This window comes from Tursiops truncatus, chromosome 9, assembly GCF_011762595.2.
Source record: "Tursiops truncatus isolate mTurTru1 chromosome 9, mTurTru1.mat.Y, whole genome shotgun sequence".
In the NCBI taxonomy this organism is placed as follows: Eukaryota; Metazoa; Chordata; class Mammalia; order Artiodactyla; family Delphinidae; genus Tursiops; species Tursiops truncatus.
The window spans coordinates 65,123,462-65,142,977 of record NC_047042.1 but is presented as its reverse complement, the minus strand read 5'-3'; the positions used below and the strand labels follow the sequence as shown (position 1 = coordinate 65,142,977).

Here is a 19,516-nt window from a genome sequence, read left to right as displayed (position 1 = left end):
AATCCGCCTGCCAATGCAGAGGGCACGGGTTCGAGCCCTGGTCTGGGAAGATCCTATATACCACAGAGCAACTAAGCCCGTGTGCCACAACTACTGAGCCTGCGCTCTAGAACCACAACTACCGAACCCATGTGCCTAGAGCCCATGCTCCACAACAAGAGAAGCCACAGCAATGAGAAGCCCTCACACCGCAACGAAGAGTAGCCCCCGCTCGCCGCAACTAGAGAGACCCCACGCGCAGCAGCGAAGACCCAATGCAGCCAAAAAAAAAACCAGGCAAGCTAGTGTTCATTGTTCATTAATAAGTGCCTAGTGTATGCTGTGGTGTGGAGAATTCACAGGTGACTGAGATATGGTTCCTGACCTCAAGGGCTCAACCCCACCAGGGGAAGTAAGACATGTATTTCACCACAATTTGGAGCAGAAAGTGAGAATTGCTGTGAGAAAGATATAGATAAAGGACTGTGGGTTTTTAGACAAAGGAATTGCATTAGGTTTTATGAAGAAAGTGACACTGGCTTGGGGCCAAAGGAGAAGGACAATTTAGACAGGCACGGGAGGGGAGGTAGGGGTGGACGGGTGTCAGGGGAAGCAATTCCCACAGTAGGAATCACATATGGACCTACCCCTGTAGGAGGGCTGTCTCACAGCAGAGATCTCTCGTTTGGCAGAATTAGCCAAAATTTGGGATGCTTATATAGAATTAGATATAATGAGATAAATTCCTTTTAAAAAGCGAGATTTAATAGAAGAAAGATTTCCTTTTCACATGCCTTTAACTTGAAGTAAAACAATGTATGGCTTAATTTCTTAATTAGGTTCCAATAAATAATTTTTCCATTGTAGCTAATTTAATATGTGTATAATTGGAAAATTGATATTTTTTGTTTGAAAATATTTCTGCAAAGGCAGATTATTATTGTCCAGAAGAGGGTGATGGAAAATATTTCTCTCTTCCTCACCTTTTCATCCCTTCATGTCCATTCTCCCAACCAGAGTGAATTTATAAATCTGTGAGCCAAGTGAGAAAACGAAAAAAAAAAAGTCAGGTGTGATCTGACTTACAGGAATCCATTTTATCACTAGCTCTCCGAGAATGTGTTTGTTTAGTAAAGTGAGTTACATCCAAATATGTTTCAGACAAATATATGTGAGTGTAACATAGCTTTAAGACTGCAATAACTGTTAAGACAAGTGGTGACAATTTCTCAGTAAGAAATCAGGCTTGAGAAATGTCAAGGCTAATTTTTCATCCAACGGTGACTGTCAGACAATGCCAAACATCTTGGTGTCTTTGTATTCCACTGAAGGAGACAGGAGGCATTTGTATTCAATAATGCAACGTTGAGTGAGTCAAAATTCTGACTTGTGATCGTGTGATTTATTGCTAATATTGCCCAAGATACAGAGGGGCTTCTCTGCCTTCATTCGATATCCATTTCCCAGTTGCAATTAATCTTTATTACAGTCCATAGCTCACCTCTGGTTTGGAATGTTAAAAAGATGCCTCGGAAGAGAGTCTGGAATTAGTTTCTGCTCCTTCAAGTTTTATCCTCTTGATGAAGCTTAGCCTGCCTGCCCACTGCGTTTCACATGAACCTTCATCCCAGAGAGTCGTACTTCCTTGTAAAAAATGCAAACAATTTAGAAGGACACAGAAGAGTTACATAGCAAATGAAAGTCTGTCCGCCCTACAAATCCCATCCCCATATGTCTTCCAAGTAGACTGCAAGCCCCTGAAGATGGTATTTTACTCGTATGTGTATTTTTAGCATCCAGCAAGTTACTTAGCAATAATCAAGGCTTAAAGAAAAGCTTTGTTGGATAAATGAATCAATCAAAGGGTGTGGAGGAGAGTGGGGCTAGAACTTCCGTGGTAGATTTGGGGGAGGATAGTATTTTGATTTTCAAAATGTGGTGCTTGGACCAGCAGCATCAGCATCTTCTGGGATCTGGTTAGAAATGCAGGGCCTCAGGCTTACCCCAGGCTACTGGATCAGAATCTGCATTTTAACAAGATCTTCAGGTGATCAGTGAGTGCTTTAAAGCTTGAGCCAACTTACGGTTGTCCTTTGTATATCTGCAATATCATAACCTAGGGGTAAGACAGGAATAAAGACACAGACCTACTAGAGAACGGACTTGAGGATATGGGGAGGGGGAAGGGTGAGCTGGGACAAAGCGAGAGAGAGGCATGGACATATATACACTACCAAATGTAAGGTAGATAGCTAGTGGGAAGCCGCCGCATAGCACAGGGAGATCAGCTCGGTGCTTTGTGACCGCCTGGAGGGGAGGGATAGGGAAGGTGGGAGGGAGCAAGATGCAAGAGGGAAGAGATATGGGAACATATGTGTATGTATAACTGATTCACTTTGTTACAAAGCAGAAACTAACACACCATTGTAAAGCAATTATACCCCAATAAAGATGTTTAAAAAAAAAAAGTGAGCTTTCACAAATAAATGCAAGGAAAGGCATGTGATTTGCATTTAAGCAGTATGCAGTGGAGGCCTTATCCATCAGTGTATACCGAAGGAATTTGTAAGGCCTTCATGCTTCACTCCCTGGGTGTGAAGCTGTCCTTGGGTGTGGCTGTCCTTGGGTGTCCTGTAGGACTGTCATCCTGGGCCATTTCCAGACCATCACCTCTAGGGCCCACATCTGGTCAGTCCTAAACCCCAGTTTGAAATAGACACATTTCACTTCACCCAAGAAACAGTTCAAACCACAGTATAGAAATCACATAGAAGCCTTGCTTGTTGACTCAGGATGCTGGTACATCACATTTAAACTGCTGGACAGCAGGCATGTTATTCAATGCCCAAGGTATGGTTTCCTCATCTGCAACATGTCCTGCTTTGATGACTTATGAGGACTAAAGGAGTTAAACACTTGAGAGTTTGCACAGGGTAATCAGTCCATGGGTATTCACTCTTTTCTTAATTGAGGCAAAATTCACACAACATAAAATTAACCATTTCAAAGTGAACTGTTCAGCGACATTTGGTACATTCATGATATGTTGTGCAAACGTCACCTCTACCTAGTTCCAGACATAAATTATCATCACCCTGAAAGGAAACCATGTACCCATTAAGCAGTGGTTTCCCATTCTCCATCCCCCCAACCCCTGGCCACTACCAATCTGCATTCTCTTTCTATGGATTTTAACTCTTACTAATGATATTTTTATTAGTCACAGAAAAAACAAACAAACCCAAAAAACTCAGATTTATTTCTTCTTCTGTCTGCTTTCATTGCTTTCCATGGTCCGAAAAACAGGAGGTTTGCTAATGATGGAAACTGGAAGTAGAGATGTGATATAACTTTAAAGCAGTGGTCCATAAAGTGTGGCCCCAAATTAGCAGCATCCACATTACAGGGGAACTTGTTAGAAATGCAGATTCTTGGGTTTGCCCCAGAACAGCTGAATCATAACTCTGGGGGTGGGGCCCAGCAATCTGTGTTTTAATAAGCTTCCAGATGATTCTAACGCATGCTTCCGTTAGGGAACCATTGCTTTAAATAAACCAGATATCACCTCTCCAAGCCTCTAGGGATGCCTACAGGTGCCTTCACGCACACCTGTGCCATCCTTGGGCCCAGGAAGACGTGTACTGGCACAGGAGAGAAGGTCTTCCAGCCCTATTTCTTTGATGCAGGCATCAGCTAGGGAATCTTTCCTGCTATCCTCTGGCCTTTGGAACAGGCAACAGAGCTGTTGCCTAGGCTTCCTCCAGTGACATCAGGGTTACTGTGCAGGCACAGGCACAAATACACTGTTATTTAATCGTTTCCCCTCTTGGTGCTACTTCATACTCAAAGGGAGGACTTTTCAGCAGCGTGTGGGTGTGATTGCTTGCTGTATTTCACACATCCTGCTTTTGTTGCACGATATCAAAGTGCAGGCAGCATTTCTTTTTGGTTGATTAATGTTCAATTCGAGGTCTGTTATGAACCTCCAGGCTTTAATTACTACACCATTACCCAGTCAATTCCTTGCCATTTTATATTTATGGCCTTTATTATGCCTCTGCATGTGCAATTGCCTAATTTTATTCTGGAAGAATTTCACCTCATTAGCTGGGTTTTGTACCATTCTTCTCATTTGTCCATATTGTTATTTATCTCGGTTCCTTGTGTGTGCTTTCCACCTTATTTTTTCACCAATCTGACCCTTTGTACATACTTCTTCTCCTTTTCCTGGGATGCATTGTTCTTTTGCCCTTGGAAACAGCTCTTCAAGTTTTTGCACACTCTTCTCTGGGTGGTCTTTTCCCTGGTGATCTGTTACACTCACTCTTAACTGGTTTTTCCATCTGGATTGCTTGGTGTCATTGGCCCTTCCAAAGGCGTGGAGGCCCAGCTCTTCAGCCCTGGACATACCATGGACAGTGGTTTCTCTCTAAAGGGCCAGTTGAGGATCAGGGAAGAAGCTTTTTTCTTTTTTAAAGACTATGCTGCTAAAAATAATTTTTAAAAGACCTCTAAAATGCCTTACTAACACTCCCTGTCTCAGTCCCCCCAGTGCCTCAGAAGAATTTTGAGTTTGGTTTGCTTGCTTTTATATTTTCTGACGTTCCATCCCAGACCTGCTGAATCAAATTCCGGGGAGCAAGCCAGCAGTCTGGGTTTTATAAGCCCCCAGATGATTCTGATGCCCACTCAAGTTTGAGAGCCACTGTTCTCAAAAGATGCTGAAAGACGTTCAGGAAACCCACCTAAGTCAGAAACAGTATTTATTCCACCTGAGTCCTTACTTGGCCAAAGAGCAAGATTAATAATTTCGATAGCAGTTGTGTTTGGGTTTTTGTTGTGTGTGGTTTTTATCAACATCTTTGCCCTAGAGTTATAAGAATATTTCTGTAAATCAAGAGCTCATGTAATTATTATAGCAATAATAGATCAATCGTCTCCCCCACTGAGTATTTGAGATGTGAAGATCTCAAAGGTAAAGATCTCTCAGGCACTAAGAGATCTTTACCTCCATTTTTTATTTTCATTTAATCTTTACAGCCCTTTGTAGGTTGGTATTCCTGTTCCCATTTTTATAGGTGGAAACTCACGTTAAGGAATATGTGTTAAGTCACCAAGTCTGTTAGATGTAGATCTAGGAAAATCGTCTCTGTCCAGAGCCACATTATCCAGTCATCTGCTACCATGTTAAGGACTTTCCTGATCAAAGCTTTATTATTATTATTTCATCCTCTCCTTTTTCAGTAAGTGTAGGTATAATGTGTTTCAGTAGGAATCAGTAACCAGGAATGTGTGCTCTAGGGTTAGGCCACCTAAGTTCCTGAGCTGGGTCTGTTTATTTTTGTGCTATGTGAACCTTGGGCAAATTATACAACATCTTTTTGCTTCAGGTTCTCCATCTGTAAAGTGGGATAGTGCAGTATTTCTGTCATGTGGTAGTACATGTACCTTACATGAGATAATGAGTGAAAACACTTCGAACGAGACCTGGGAAATAAATGCTCTTGATGAATACTAGCTGTGATTTCTCTTCCTCTGCCCTCTTGTCTGTGCCGTTAAACCTCTTTACTTTGGGGCTCACTATCCTGATCTGTGAGGAAGGAGTGGTGGATCAGGTGGACTAACAGCCTGGAATTCTGATTTTTTTCTGGTTTATCTTCCTGCTTGGCATAGTTTCTATAATTTTAATGTTCTTTGTTCTTTGCCCACTTAAAATCATATTAAGGCTTTGGCATGTTTACTTGATTTTAGGGACTTGCTCAAAATTCATGATCACGGTTAAGCTCTTGTGCAACCCCCTTGAGGCAGTTCAGTGCTCTTTCTAAAGCTTCCCTCTGGCTTTCGGAGACCAATCACCATTAGCATTAATACCAAAGGGAGCATAGAAGGTGGCTCCCTCTTGGCCCACAAGTCTCTGTGAGAGGACCCCACTGTGGCCTTACCCGTTGACTTTAGAAGATGTCTGTGTCTTGATGATGAGATCTAAGGGCTAACACTTCACTCTGGGGTGTTCCCTGATTCTGTTACTAATGTAAAAGTACCCCTGTGTTGGGGGTAGGGAGGGGGCTCATGGATAAAATAAAGGTTTTTATTTCTTTTTTTTTTTTTTTTTTTGCGGTACGCGGGCCTCTCACTCTTGTGGCCTCTCCCGTTGCGGAGCACAGGCTCCGGACGCGCAGGCTCAGCGGCCATGGCTCACGGGCCCAGCCGCTCCGCGGCATGTGGGATCTTCCCGGACTGGGGCAGGAGCCCATGTCCCCTGCATCGGCAGGCGGACTCTCAACCACTGGGCCACCAGGGAAGCCCAACAGACAAGTTTTAATAGAGCTTGTGGGGTTGACAAGACTCCGAGGACTGGTGTCCTATGGTGGCTGTAACTGTTTAGTATTGGGACTTTATTGCCAAAACTATCAGGCTGTGACTTATTCTTTGGTGTCCTTGCTCATTCTCTGCACTTGCACAACCCCGTATTCCTGTGGAAGATTCCTGCTTGAATATGAGCACATGGGACTTCCTATCTTGCATTTCTGGTGTAAGTAGGTGGTGACACCGTTTTTATGCTTCTCATGCTAGAATGATGGGAGAGCCTTTGCATTGCTTTCATCTGTCCCCAGAGGCCAGTCATCAAAGAGCCAGTCTCACTGCAGTCATAATTTTTGTTTAGTTGCTGGTAAATGTTGGCCAAGGGCCTCAAGGAAAAACGAAGAGGGAGGGCAATAAAGCGATTATAAACACCAACTCTGTCAAGTCTGCTTTAGGCATTTTGCCTTTGTTTTGTGATTTAGGATGCACGACAGTCCTATGGAGTGGGCTTTCTGGAATTTGTGTACAATTCACAAAAAGACGCAATGCCTCATGCAAGCTTACACTAGTTTGGCCCAGGTTCTCTATGTTACACATGCTTCCCGCAGCAGCTTTGGGTCAGAATTGGGGCGAGACGGACAATCCCTTCTCTTGGAGAGAACACGGTCCAGGTTCACATACTGTCCTTGCTGGCCTGTGAGGAGACCATTAAGCTTCATGTGACCGTCAGAGTCAAAACAGCCTGAACAAAAACCTCCACAGATGAGAGGAGATGGAAGAAGCCCTTGAGGCTTGGTCCAGGGCTGGCTACAGGGAAAGCAGAATGGACTGGACTCACCCCAGATGAGGAGAGCTTAAGAGAAAGAGGAGGAAAGTGTGACAGGGACAATCAGCTGAACGTAAGTCAGCAACATGATGCTGAAGCTAAGAGACAAGTACTAGAGTGTGGTTGGCCATGTACTTGGCACTTAAAGGTAACTCCCAAGCCAGATAAGTTTGTCACTAATGGAGAAGAAGAACTCAAAATGCATGGAAGTAAAGCCTGTGGGAACCCTCCACACAAAGTCATTAACCCTGAGCAATAGTTACTGACCCTTAGGGGATAAATGAGATAAGAGAGAACCTTATACCTTTGTCTAGAAGGGTCTGGGATTTATAAACCCACTTCAGTGAGATAGAGGAAATTGATCAAAGTTCCCTTAGCCTCTTGAGACATGAAATCCATTGAGTTTCACGGCAATGTATATGTGAAGGCAGTGTGTGAAATATAATGGGGAAGGAGGAGATTTGGAAATTGAAGACCTTAAAAATTGAATTCCAGGAGTGACTTAGGCTATGATCTAAGCAGATCACCTCTTCCTCTTGTTTTAACTTTCTTAAGAGAATAATAATAATACCTGCCTTATCCATTTTATGGACTTGTTGGGGAATCAGTGGATAGAAAATACGTAAATATACTCTGTAAAGTTGAAGTATTTAATAAAATGTTTTTTATAGTTAATATTGCATAAATATCAAGTGTTCTATAAAATATGCAGACAGTTTCAACTACTTTCGGTATATGAAGTATTCTAAAATGAGTGATAATAGCAGTTTTTAATATGTACTCCATCCATCGAGGTTTCTGTTCCAGCATGTTTGCTTTTAAAACCAAAGAGTGAGGGAAAAAAATACAGATGAAAAATATGCTTTGATATTTCCAGATAGAGCTCAAAATATCTCACGTAAACATGATTAATACCAGAATGTTGAAATTGAAAATAGATATATTAGTGTATGTATTAAGTAAAAAAAAAAACTACTGTCTAGTCTAAGAATGATCTCTCACTGTAGTAATATCTTATTAGTAACATTCATAACCATAGTCTTTTCTGAATATTTCTGTAACAGTGTTGACCTTAAAGCCCACACAGGCAGCTTGAAAGGTTTGTGTCGGCTTTGTCTAAAGAAACCAATCAAGAAGGAGAGTCTGTTTTTCTCTAGGTGGGTAAATATAATAAGATGGATGGCACATTTTTTTTAAAAACAGATCTTTGTTCATAGGACTCTTTTTTAAATTATTTATTTATTTACTTACTTATTTTTGGCTGCGTGGGGTCTTTGTTGCTGTGCACAGGCTTTCTCTAGTTGCGGTGAGTGGGGGCTACTGTTCGTTGTGGTGCGAGGGATTCCCATTGCGGTGGCTTCTCTTGTTGCAGAGCACGGGCTCTAGGCACACGGGCTTCAGTAGTTGCGGCACACGAGCTCAGTAGTTGTGGCTTGAGGGCTCTAGAGCGCAGGCTCAGTAGTTGAGGCACACGGGCTTAGTTGCTCCGCAGCATGTGGATCTTCCTGGACCAGAGCCTGAACCCGTGTTCTCTGCATTGGCAGGTGGATTCTTAACCACTGTGCCACCAGGGTAGTCCCTAGAGATGGATGGTACATTAAAGAGTAAAGAGAAGGGCTTTTCCAAGCTGATTTACGTATTGGTTACTTAAATTACTCCTTAATTTAGTACCTGCTAATAAACAGTGCCTTGGAAATGTTTTCGGAACATTTATTGGCTGCAGTAATTCCACCTACAGTGTATTCAGATCACGTCCTCATTCAATATTGATGCTCTCGTGAAATGTGAATTGTTAATGTGAAATGCCAGGGAATGTCCTCGCTGGGAGCTGGGGGCTGGCTGAAGACTACCTGTCTCCTGTCTTTTCTTTATGTTCTTCTTGCTCTGTTTTCCCCACTCATTTCCCATCATCAAGAGATTCAGATTTGCCCCTTGATGGGGCAATCTCAGATACAGACATTTTCAAAGAGAAAGATTCACTGATTGATGGGAACTTAGTTGTTCTTCCCTCCTGCTTTCCTGAACTGGAATTCCTGATTAGAGCCAGAAAGGATTCTCCTAAAAAGAAGAGGGTGATACAGGCTCAGGCGAATGAGACTGTTCACGTTCAGGCAAATTTCCAAAAGAGACCATGAAGAGGGGCAGAGGCTTTCAAGGACTCCAGCGCTGGTCCTTCCTGCTTGCCAGGAGAAAGGATTTAGTTGGATTTTATGACCAGCTTTCTCAGAGGAAAAACAACCAACTCAGAACACGTGTTGGCTAAAGAGACTGTAAGGAAGAATTTTATAAATCCCAAGGACAGCAAAGGCTAGGTTCATGCTGATATGCAATGCATAATTATTTATGTGAGCATGTGCTGCAAACACTTGACAGGTCCCACAAAATGGGATGGTTCATCGACTTCTTGGACAATCATAAGGGTGATAAAGCAACAATGATGAACTTCGAAAACTGCCGTGATTCAGCAAGTGGAACTGTTTAGGTTGTGATTAGGGTTAGGTATACGTGCAATGCTGGAGGAACATCCCCAAATGGAAATGGTTGATTTGTTAGTGTGGTACTGTCAGTGCATACAATAATTATGTGTGTGTGTGTGTGTGTGTTATTGTTACAGTGTTTGTGCAGATAACAATGGGAGCACATTTGTATTGAAAACCTACTCCTTTGGCTTTATTTTATTTTATTGATTGATTGATTGTTTGATTGATAGGTAAGGAGTGGATTTATTTAGAAACACACTCCACAGAGTGTGGGCCATCTCAGAAGGCAAGAGGCCCCAGGGTATGGGGAGGTTAGTTATTATTTAATTAATTAATTAATTAATTAATTAATTTATTTATTTATTTAATACAGCAGGTTCTTATTAGATATCTTTTTTATACATATTAGTATATGTGTGTCAATCCCAATCTCCTAATTCATCCCACCACCACCACCCCACCCCCACTTTCCCCCCTTGCTGTCCATACGTTTGTTCTCTACAGCAGTATCTCTATTTCTGCCTTGCAAACCAGTTCATCTGTACCATTTTTCTAGATTCCACATATATGCGTTAATATACGATATTTGTTTTTCTCTATCTGACTTACTTCACTCTGTATGACAGTCTCTAGGTCCATCCACGTCTCTACAAATGACCCAATTTCGTTCCTTTTTATGGCTGAGTAATATTCCATTGTATATATGTACCACATCTTTATCCATTCGTCTGTTGATGGGCATTTAGGTTGCTTCCATGACCTGGCTATTGTAAACAGTGCTGCAATGCACATTGGGGTGCATGTGTCTTTTTGAATTATGGTTTTCTCTGGGTACATGCCCATTAGTGCGATTGCTGGGTCATATGGTAATTATTTTTAGTTTTTTAAGGAAACTCCATACTGTTCTCCATAGTGCTTGTATCAATTTACATTCCCACCAACAGTGCAAAGGGTTCCCTTTTCACCAAACCTTCCCAGCATTTGTTGTTTATAGATTTTCTGATGATGCCCATTCTAACTGGTGTGGGGTGATACCTCACTGTACTTTTGATTTGTATTTCTCTAATAATTAGTGATGTTGAGCAGGCTTTTATGTGTCTCTTTTCCATCTGTATGTCTTCTGTGGAGAAATGTCTATTTAGGTCTTCTGCCCATTTTTGGATTGGGTTGTTTGTTTTTTTGTTATTGAGCTCCAGGAACCTGAACACTGCCCTGTACAATTCCAAACCTCTCCACATGGTAGACGAGGCAGTGTACAGAGGTTGTGTCCAAAACACATCTTACTCAACTCAGGGGCTCTGTCCTTGATCTCTGCCTGAAACAGTCTTTCTCCCAGACCTTGACATGGCAAGCTCTTTCTCACCCTTTGATTTCCAATAGTCACCTAGTTGTCTACACTCTCCTCCCCAAGTCTTCCCTGTTATTCTTTGCCACCTCAACTACTTTTTTTCATGGCACTTGTTATAAACTGTCATTACCTCTTTTGTTTTATCTGTTTCCCTCAATTAGAGTGGATGCTCTGATAAGTCAGAGCCCTGGTCTTGTTCTCCACTTTATAGGCCTAGACATCTTCCTGGTAGACAAGAGGTACTCATTTACTACTGTTGATTGAATGAATAAAACATCATTTCTGCCACCGAAGAGGTCATAGTCTGGGGGAAAAACAACATAAGTTGATGTACAACATTGTTGTAAACGCTACTGGGATGCACCTACTCAGGGCGCTGTAGCGTTTGAGGACATTCCAGACAATTCCATTGAGGAAGTTGGAGGTGGTGTCAGAGATGGATATGCTGATTATTCCTTTTGTCAACGTATGAATTTGAAGATTGGCAACTTTTTTTTTTAAATTTTGTGCATTTTAGAACAATTGGCTAATTCCCCTTTATTTTTGAAGTTTAGTAACTTTAAAATAGAGGTTTCCTCTTTTGTTTTCCTTTTGTTTAATACATGTGCAGAATGACTCCCTTAGTTATCGTAGGAATATCTCAAACTAGCTTAAGGAAAGAGGAGAATTTATTGGATGGCCCAAAGGATTTTCAGTGGAAGGGTTTAGCAAATAAACCGTAAGGTTAGGGAAGTAGTTTTGCTCCAGGAACACGTGGGACCAGCCGCTCAAACGCTGCCAGGGCTACCAGTGCCTCTCCTCTCTGTTTTCCCTTGCATTTTGGCTTGCTTTCCTTTTTCCTTTTTTTGTTTTTTTTCTTGCAGATTCACTTTCAGGTAGTTCCTACACTCATACCTCGTGGGTACTGTCAGCGTAGTTGGGCCAGTTTTTCCCTTTTTGTGTGATAAGTCTCAGGGAAGGACTCTGGTTGGTCCAGTTTGTGTCACGTGTCCCTTAGGTGTGGTCCAGTCAACTAGTGCCAAGGGAGAGATCTTGTAAGAACATGGAAACTCCTGTGGGAAATATGTGATTAAACATAGGAGCTGAACCATTAAAAAAGGACAAAATAATGCCATTTGCAGCAACATGGATGCAACTAGAGCTTATCAAACTAAGTGAAGTAAGCCAGAAAGACAAAGGCAAATACCATATGATATCACTTACATGTGGAATCTAAAATATGACACAAATGAACTTATCTATGGAACAGAAACAGAATCACAGACATAGAGAACAGACTGGTGTTTGCCAAGGGGGAGGGGTTTGGGGGAGGGATGGAGTGGGAGGTTGGGATTAGCAGATGTAAGCTTCTATATATAGAATGGATAAACAACAAGGTCCTACTGTACAGCACAGAGAACTATATTCAATATCCTATCATAAATAGAAAAAAATATTTAAGAAAAGGAAAAAAATGTAGGAGCTGAAGTCATAGAAAGAGAGTTGCTATTCCCAGGAAAGAGAAGATATGACCGGGAGAAAAAGAGAGTGGTTTTGTCACTTAAGTAAAAAGTCTTTACTGTGCTATTTTAAAAAACTCTCCATGGGCACCTCTGTGTAAGTGGAAACCAATGAGCAAAATATCCTCTTACAGAGTTGAAAATGGTTTTAGGAGATTTGGAAAACATGAGAGTTTTCAGTCCTTTTACAGAGAATATACTTAAAGTACAGCTTTGTTCTGCCCCCAAGAGCCCTAGTTTGGTGGTCTGGAGTGGATCTGTTTCTCTTTATAGTAGAGCCAACATTTTTGATGTTTTCTACAAACTGACTTTCCTTTCTGACCTGTTCCCTTTCCTGCTTGCAGATTGTGCTTGAGAACAGTAGCCGAGAAGATAAGCATGAATGTCCCTTTGGCCGCAGTAGTATAGAGCTGACCAAGATGCTGTGTGAGATCTTGAAAGTGGGCGAGCTGCGTAAGTACACATATTTCCCACAGGGTGTGAGGCTTGGCAGAGACCCAGCTTCCAGGTAGTGCCCTGACCTACATGCAGGGTTCCCAAGATGCTGACAGCTAAGCAGGAGCATCCCCGTGGACCGAACATTCTTTGGCTCAGGTTTCCAGTGTATGTATTTCTTCATGTCTGCCCTGGGAATAAATATTATTAAAATCTACAGGGATGGAAAAATGTGCAGGTATTGTGACTGAATTTCAAATATTATAAAAAAGAATGTGTATTAAGAAATGAGTATATATTTCTCTGTTTAGGAAATAGATCTATGGATTCCTTTTTAAAAATTCCAGTTTTTACGTTACCAGTAGATCACTTTCTTTTCTTTCTTTTTTTATTGAATTTTATTTTATTTTTTTTTATACAGCAGATTCTTATTAGTCATCAATTTTTTTTTTTTTTTTTTTTTTTTGCGATATGTGGGCCTCTCACTGTTGTGGCCTCTCCCGTTGCGGAGCACAGGCTCCGGACACGCAGGCTCAGCAGCCATGGCTCACAGGCCTAGCCGCTCCGCGGCACATGGGATCTTCCCAGACCGGGGCGTAAACCCATGTCCCCTGCATCAGCAAGCGGGCTCTCAACCACTGTGCCACCAGGGAAGCCGCAGTCATCAGTTTTATACACATCAGTGTGTACGTGTCAATCCCAATCTCACAATTCTTCACACCACCACCCCCACTGCCCCACCACTTTCCCCCCTTGGTGTCCATACGTTTGTTCTCTACATCTGTGTCTCAATTTCTGCGCTGCAAACCGGTTAATCTGTACCATTTTTCTAGGTTCCACATATATGCGTTAATATACGATATTTTTTTTCTCTTTCTGACTTACTTCACTCTGTATGACAGTCTCTGGATCCATCCACGTCTCAACAAATGACCCAATATCTTTCCTTTTTATGACTGAGTAATATTCCATTATATATATGTACCACATCTTCTTTATCCATTTGTCTGTCGATGGGCATTTAGGTTGCTTCCATGACCTGGCAATTGTAAACAGTGCTGCAATGAACATTGGGGTGCATGTGTCTTCTTGAATTATGGTTTTCTCTGGGTATGCCCAGTGGCGGATCATATGGTAATTCTATTTTTAGTTGTTTAAGGAACCTCCAAACTGTTCTCCATAGTGGCTGAATCAAATTACATTCCCACCAACAGTGCAAGAGGGTTCCCTTTTCTCCACACCCTCTCCAGCATTTTTTGTTTGTAGATTTTCTGATGATGCCCATTCTAACCAATGCGAGGTGATACCTCATTGTAGTTTTAATTTGCATTTCTCTAATAATTAGTGATGTTGAGTGGCTTTTCATGTGACTCTTGGCCATCTCTATGTCTTCATTGGAGAAATGTCTATTTAGATCTTCTGCCCATTTTTGGATTGGGTTTTTTTTTTTATATGGAGGTGCATGAGCTGTTTATATATTTTGGAGATTAATCCTTTGTCCGTTGATTCATTTGCAAATATTTTCTCCCTTTCTGAAGCTTGTCTTTTCATCTTGTTTATGGATTCCTTTGCTGTGCAAAAGCTTTGCAGTTTCATTAGGTCCCATTTGTTTATTTTTGTTTTTATTTCCATTACTCTAAGAGATGGATCAAAAAAGATCTTGCTGTGATTTATGTCAAAGAGTGTTCTTCCTATATTTTCCTCTAAGAGTTTTATAGTGTCTGGTCTTCCATTTAGGTCTCGAATCCATTTTGAGTTTATTTTTGTGTTTGCTGTTAGGGAGTGTTCTAATTTCATTCTTTTACATGTAGCTATCCAGTTTTCCCAGCACCACTTATTGAAGAGACTGTCTTTTCTCCATTGTATATCCTTGCCTCCTTTGTCATAGATTAGTTGACCGTAGGTGCATGGGTTTATCTCTGGTCTTTCTATCTTGTTCCATTGATCTGTGTTTCTGTTTTTGTGCCAGTACCGTATTGTCTTGATTACTGTAGCTTTGTAGTGTAGTCTGAAGTCAGGGAGCCTGATTCCTCCAGCTCCATTTATTCCCTCAAGATTTCTTTGGCTATTCAGGGTCTTTTGTGTCTCCATACAAATTTTAAGATTTTTTGTTCTAGTTCCATAAAAAATGTCATTGGTAATTTGATAGGGATTGCATTGAATCTGTAGATTGCTTTGGGTAGTATTGTCATTTTCACAATATTGATTCTTCCAATCCAAGAACATGGTATATCTCTCCATCTGTTGGTATCATCTTTAATTTCTTTCATCAGTGTCTTATAGTTTTCGGAAACAGGTCTTTTGTCTCCCTAGGTAGGTTGGTTCCTAGGTATTTTATTCATTTTGTTGCAATGGTAAATGAGAGTGTTTCCTTAATTTCTCTTTCAGATTTTTCATCATTAGTGTATAGGAATACAGGAGATTTCTGTGCCTTAATTTTGTATCCTGCTACTTTACCAAATTCATTGATTAGCTCTAGTAGTTTTCTGGTGGCATCTTTAGGATTCTCTATGTATAGAATCATGTCATCTGCAAACAGTGACAATTTTACTGTTCTTTTTCAATTTGTATTCCTTTTATTTCTTTTTCTTTTCTGATTGCCGTGGCTAGAACTTCCAAAACTATGTCGAATAATAGTGGTGAGAGTGGATATCCTTGTCCCTTTCCTGATCTTAGAGGAAATGCTTTCAGTTTTTCACCATTGAGAATGATGTTTGCTGTGGGTTTGTCGTATATGGCCTTTATTATGTTGAGGTAGGTTCCCTGTATGCCCACTTTCTGGAGAGTTTATGTCATAAATGGGTGTCGAATTTTGTCAAAAGCTTTTTTTGCATCTATTGAGATAATCATATGGTTTTTATTCTTCAATTCGTTAATATGGTGTATCACATTGATTCACTTGCGTATATTGAAGAATCCTTTCATCCCTGGGATAAATCCCACTTGTTCATTGTGTATAATCCTTTTAATGTGTTGTTGGATTCTGTTTACTAGTATTTTGTTGAGGATTTTCACATCTATATTCATCAGTGATATTGGTCTGTAATTTTCTTTTTTTGTAGTATCTTTGTCTCGTTTTGGTATCAGGGTGATGGTTGCCTCATAGAATGAGTTTGGGAGTGTTCCTTCCTCCACAGTTTTTTGGAAGAGTTTGAGAAGGATGGGTGTTAGCTCTTCTCTAAATGTTTGATAGAATTCACCTGTGAAGCCATCTGGTCCTGGACTTTTGTTTGTTGGAAGATTTTTAATCACAGTTTCAATTTCATTACTTGTGATTGGTCTGTTCATTTTTTCTGTTTCTTCCTGGTTCATTCTTGGAAGGTTATATCTTTCTAAGAATTTGTCCATTTCTTCCAGGTTGGCCATTTTATTGGCATAGAGTTGCTTGTAGTAGTCTCTTAGGATGCTTTGTATTTCTGCAGTGTCTATTGTAACTTCTCCTTTTTCATTTCTCATTTTATTGATTTGAGGCCTCTCCCTCTTTTTCTTGATGAGTCTGGCTAATGGTTTATCAATTTTGTTTATCTTCTCAAAGAACCAGATTTTAGTTTTATTGATCTTTGCTATTGTTTTCTTTGTTTCTATTTCATTTATTTCTGCTCTGATCTTTATGATTTCTTTCCTTCTGCTAACTTTGGGTTTTGTTTGTTCTTCTTTCTCTAGTTCCTTTAGGTGTAAAGTTAGATTGTTTATTTGAGATTTTTCTTGTTTCTTGATGTAGGTTTTTATAGCTATAAACTGCCCTCTTAGAACTGCTTTTGCTGCATTCCATAGGTTTTGGATTGTCATGCTTTCATTGTCATTTGTATTGTTCATCTCTGTTTGTTTGTTCTTTAAATCTTCTAAGTCCTTGTTAAACATTTCTTGCATCTTCTGGATCTCTGCCTCCATTCTTTTTCCAAGGTCTTGGATCATCTTCACTATCATTATTCTGAATTCTTTTTCTGGAAGGTTGCCTATCTCCACTTCATTTAGTTGTTTTTCTTGGGTTTTATCTTGTTCCTTCATCTGGTACATAGCCCTCTGCCTTTCATCTTCTCTATCTTTCTGTGAATGTGGTTTTTGTTCCACAGACTGCAGGACTGTAGTTCTTCTTGCTTTTGCTCTCTGCCCTCTGGTGGATGAGGCTATCTAAGAGGCTTGTGCAAGTTTCCTGATGGGAGGGACTGGTGGTGGGTAAAGCTGACTGTTGCTCTTGTGGGCAGAGCTCAGTAAAACTTTAATCCGCTTGTCTGCTGATAGTTGGGGCTGGGTTCCCTCCCTGTTGGTTGTTTGGCCTGAGGCAACCCAACACTGGAGCCTACCTGGGCTCTTTGGTGGGGCTAATGGCTGATCTGGGAAGCCTCACGCCAAGGAGTACTTCCCAGAACTTCTGCTGCCCATATCCTTGTCCTCACGGTGAACCACCGCCACCCCCCACCTCTGCCGGAGGCCTTCAAACACTAGCAGGTAGGTCTGGATCAGTCTCCCCTGGGGTCACTGCTCCTTCCCCTGGGTCCCAATGCACACACTACTTTGTGTGTGCCCTCCAAGAGTGGAGTCTCTGTTTCCCCTAGTCCTGTCGAAGTCCTGCAATCAAATCCCACTAGCCTTCAAAGTCTGATTCTCTAGGAATTCCTCCTCCCATTGCCAGAGCCCCAGGTTGGGAAGCCTGACATGAGGCTCAGAACCTTCACTCCAGTGGGTGGACTTCTGTGGTATAAGTGTTCTCCAATTTGTGAGTCACCCACCCAGCAGTTATGGGATTTGATTTTACTGTGATTGTGCCCCTCCTACCATCTCATTGTGGCCTCTCCTTTGTCTTTGGATGTGGGGTATCTTTTTTGGTGAGTTCCAGTGTCTTCCTTTCAATGATTGTCCAGCAGCTAGTTGTGATTCTGGTGTTCTCACAAGAGGGAGTCAGAGCACATCCTTCTACTCCGCCATCTTGGTTCCGATAAAGCTGAATCTTTTTTCTTTTTTTGAAACATCTTTTTTATGTAAAGAACAATTGCATACCTTAATGAAATCCTCTTGCTTCCGGTATTTTACTTGTTTAGAATGCTTTCTCTATGAAAGAAGGAATTATTGAAGGAAATGGGTAGATGATCATGAAAAATGTGTTCAGAAATGTGCTTATTGCTCTTTTTCTTCCTTATATTATAAAATTTAGGAGAGGACACCTAGAAATAGAGAGCATGATAATTTTCCTGCCTTTTGCTTGCTGGCATAATTTGGCTTTAACTTGTTAAGGCAAATATGATTTAATCTGGCCTGCAATCATTGTCAGCATTGAGTCTTCCTATAGTGGGTAAATTCCATTCCCTCCACCAGCTATAGAGCTGACACACAGATAAATCTTTCCTTGTAGACTTAATAACATGGGCACCAGAGAAGGCTGTTTATACCAGAGAAATGTCAAGTGTTTGCTATTATTGTGAAAGCGTAAATATTTAGTCACCTGCTTGAGAGCTTAAAATAATGGTCTGAAATGATCAATGGGAAAGAATCTAAAGATTAAATTGAGAAGGGGGTTATGTTTTATTTACAGTGTAGAGCTGACTACACACACTGCTGAGGTAGATTTAAAAATTTAAAACCTAATAAGGACGAAGCTAAGAGTTTGAGGTGTTTGACCAAGATGTTATCGTCCTCCCATGTAGGGGTGGGGGGGAAAGAAGTTGAAGTGGACGTTGAACTGCCATGGAAGTTTGTTACTAGTGAGCCCAAATTAGGGCATTTTTGCATTAAGAGTAGCAGCCTGACCTGAGAGATTTCTGTTCTCAGGTTCACTCATCACCAATGTTAACATTTCAGTTTATCTGGGTGCTTGAAGTGAGTTATTCTTCCTACTCCTCATTCGACTAACTTGTGGAGATTTATGTCCGCTCTGTAGCTTACTGTGTATTCTGCTGAAGTGTTCAAGTCCTGAATCAAACAAATTCTCCTGAATTCCTCAGTCTGATAACCATGCGTATTTTGCATTCATTTCAATTTGGTGGGGGAAACTGTAGAAAGTCACTTGCTTAAAAGCACTGCAAGACCATCCAAGATTTTGAGAAACTGGAGAAGAAGCAGAATCATGCTCTGCTTGGCTGGTACTTCTTGTGTCCAGGTTATTGCCCTGCAATGTCCTTTTCTTACCCTGCTTTCACTTTCATCTTCCCCAATGGCCTGCTTTGGCTATTAGCTCTCATCCTGATGGCAGTAGAAGGTATACTCTTGTGTGCTTTGACTGCCATACCCAGCTTTCTCCTCTTCTTCTTTGCCTAATGGACATGTTAAAAGTTAGCACAGAACAGAGATATGGTGAACTAGAAGGAGAATACTGGGGACAAGGGGCAGCTTGGTTCCATCTCTGCCACTTATGACTTTTGTGTCCTTGGGTAATGTACTCATAAATCTCACCGTGCACTTATATTCCTACATTTCCCCAGAAATAGATTGGTAGGATTTGAGGTGATGATTTGAGTAGTTGCATTCATTTTGTCTGTATCACAAGTAACGTTGGTGGCTGAAATTGCAGTGGGAGGCGTGAGAGGAGTATCCTGGGAACAGATAGTATTCAACCTAGGGAAACTAACTTGGACAAGATAGCCAAATTTCAGGCTGTGTGTGGGCAAGGTAAACGTGGATCTGATCTGGACTCTCCTCCTTGTCAGTGGGA

At 41.2% G+C, this 19,516-nt stretch overlaps 1 protein-coding gene across 9 annotated transcripts in view; it reads left to right on the top strand.

Moving 5' to 3' along the window:
* The window catches only part of ELMO1 (engulfment and cell motility 1), a 550,854-nt gene that overhangs the window by 283,621 nt on the left and 247,717 nt on the right, over positions 1–19,516 (top strand). For 8 of the 9 annotated variants that reach the window (XM_073809835.1, XM_073809833.1, XM_033863159.2 and 5 more), the window contains one exon: positions 12,780–12,888. In XM_073809835.1, coding sequence (XP_073665936.1) covers positions 12,780–12,888 — 109 coding nt within the window. Of the gene's footprint in view, positions 1–9,878; positions 9,900–12,779; positions 12,889–19,516 lie in introns of those variants that run through there. The other variant, XM_073809837.1, reaches the window with a different exon arrangement.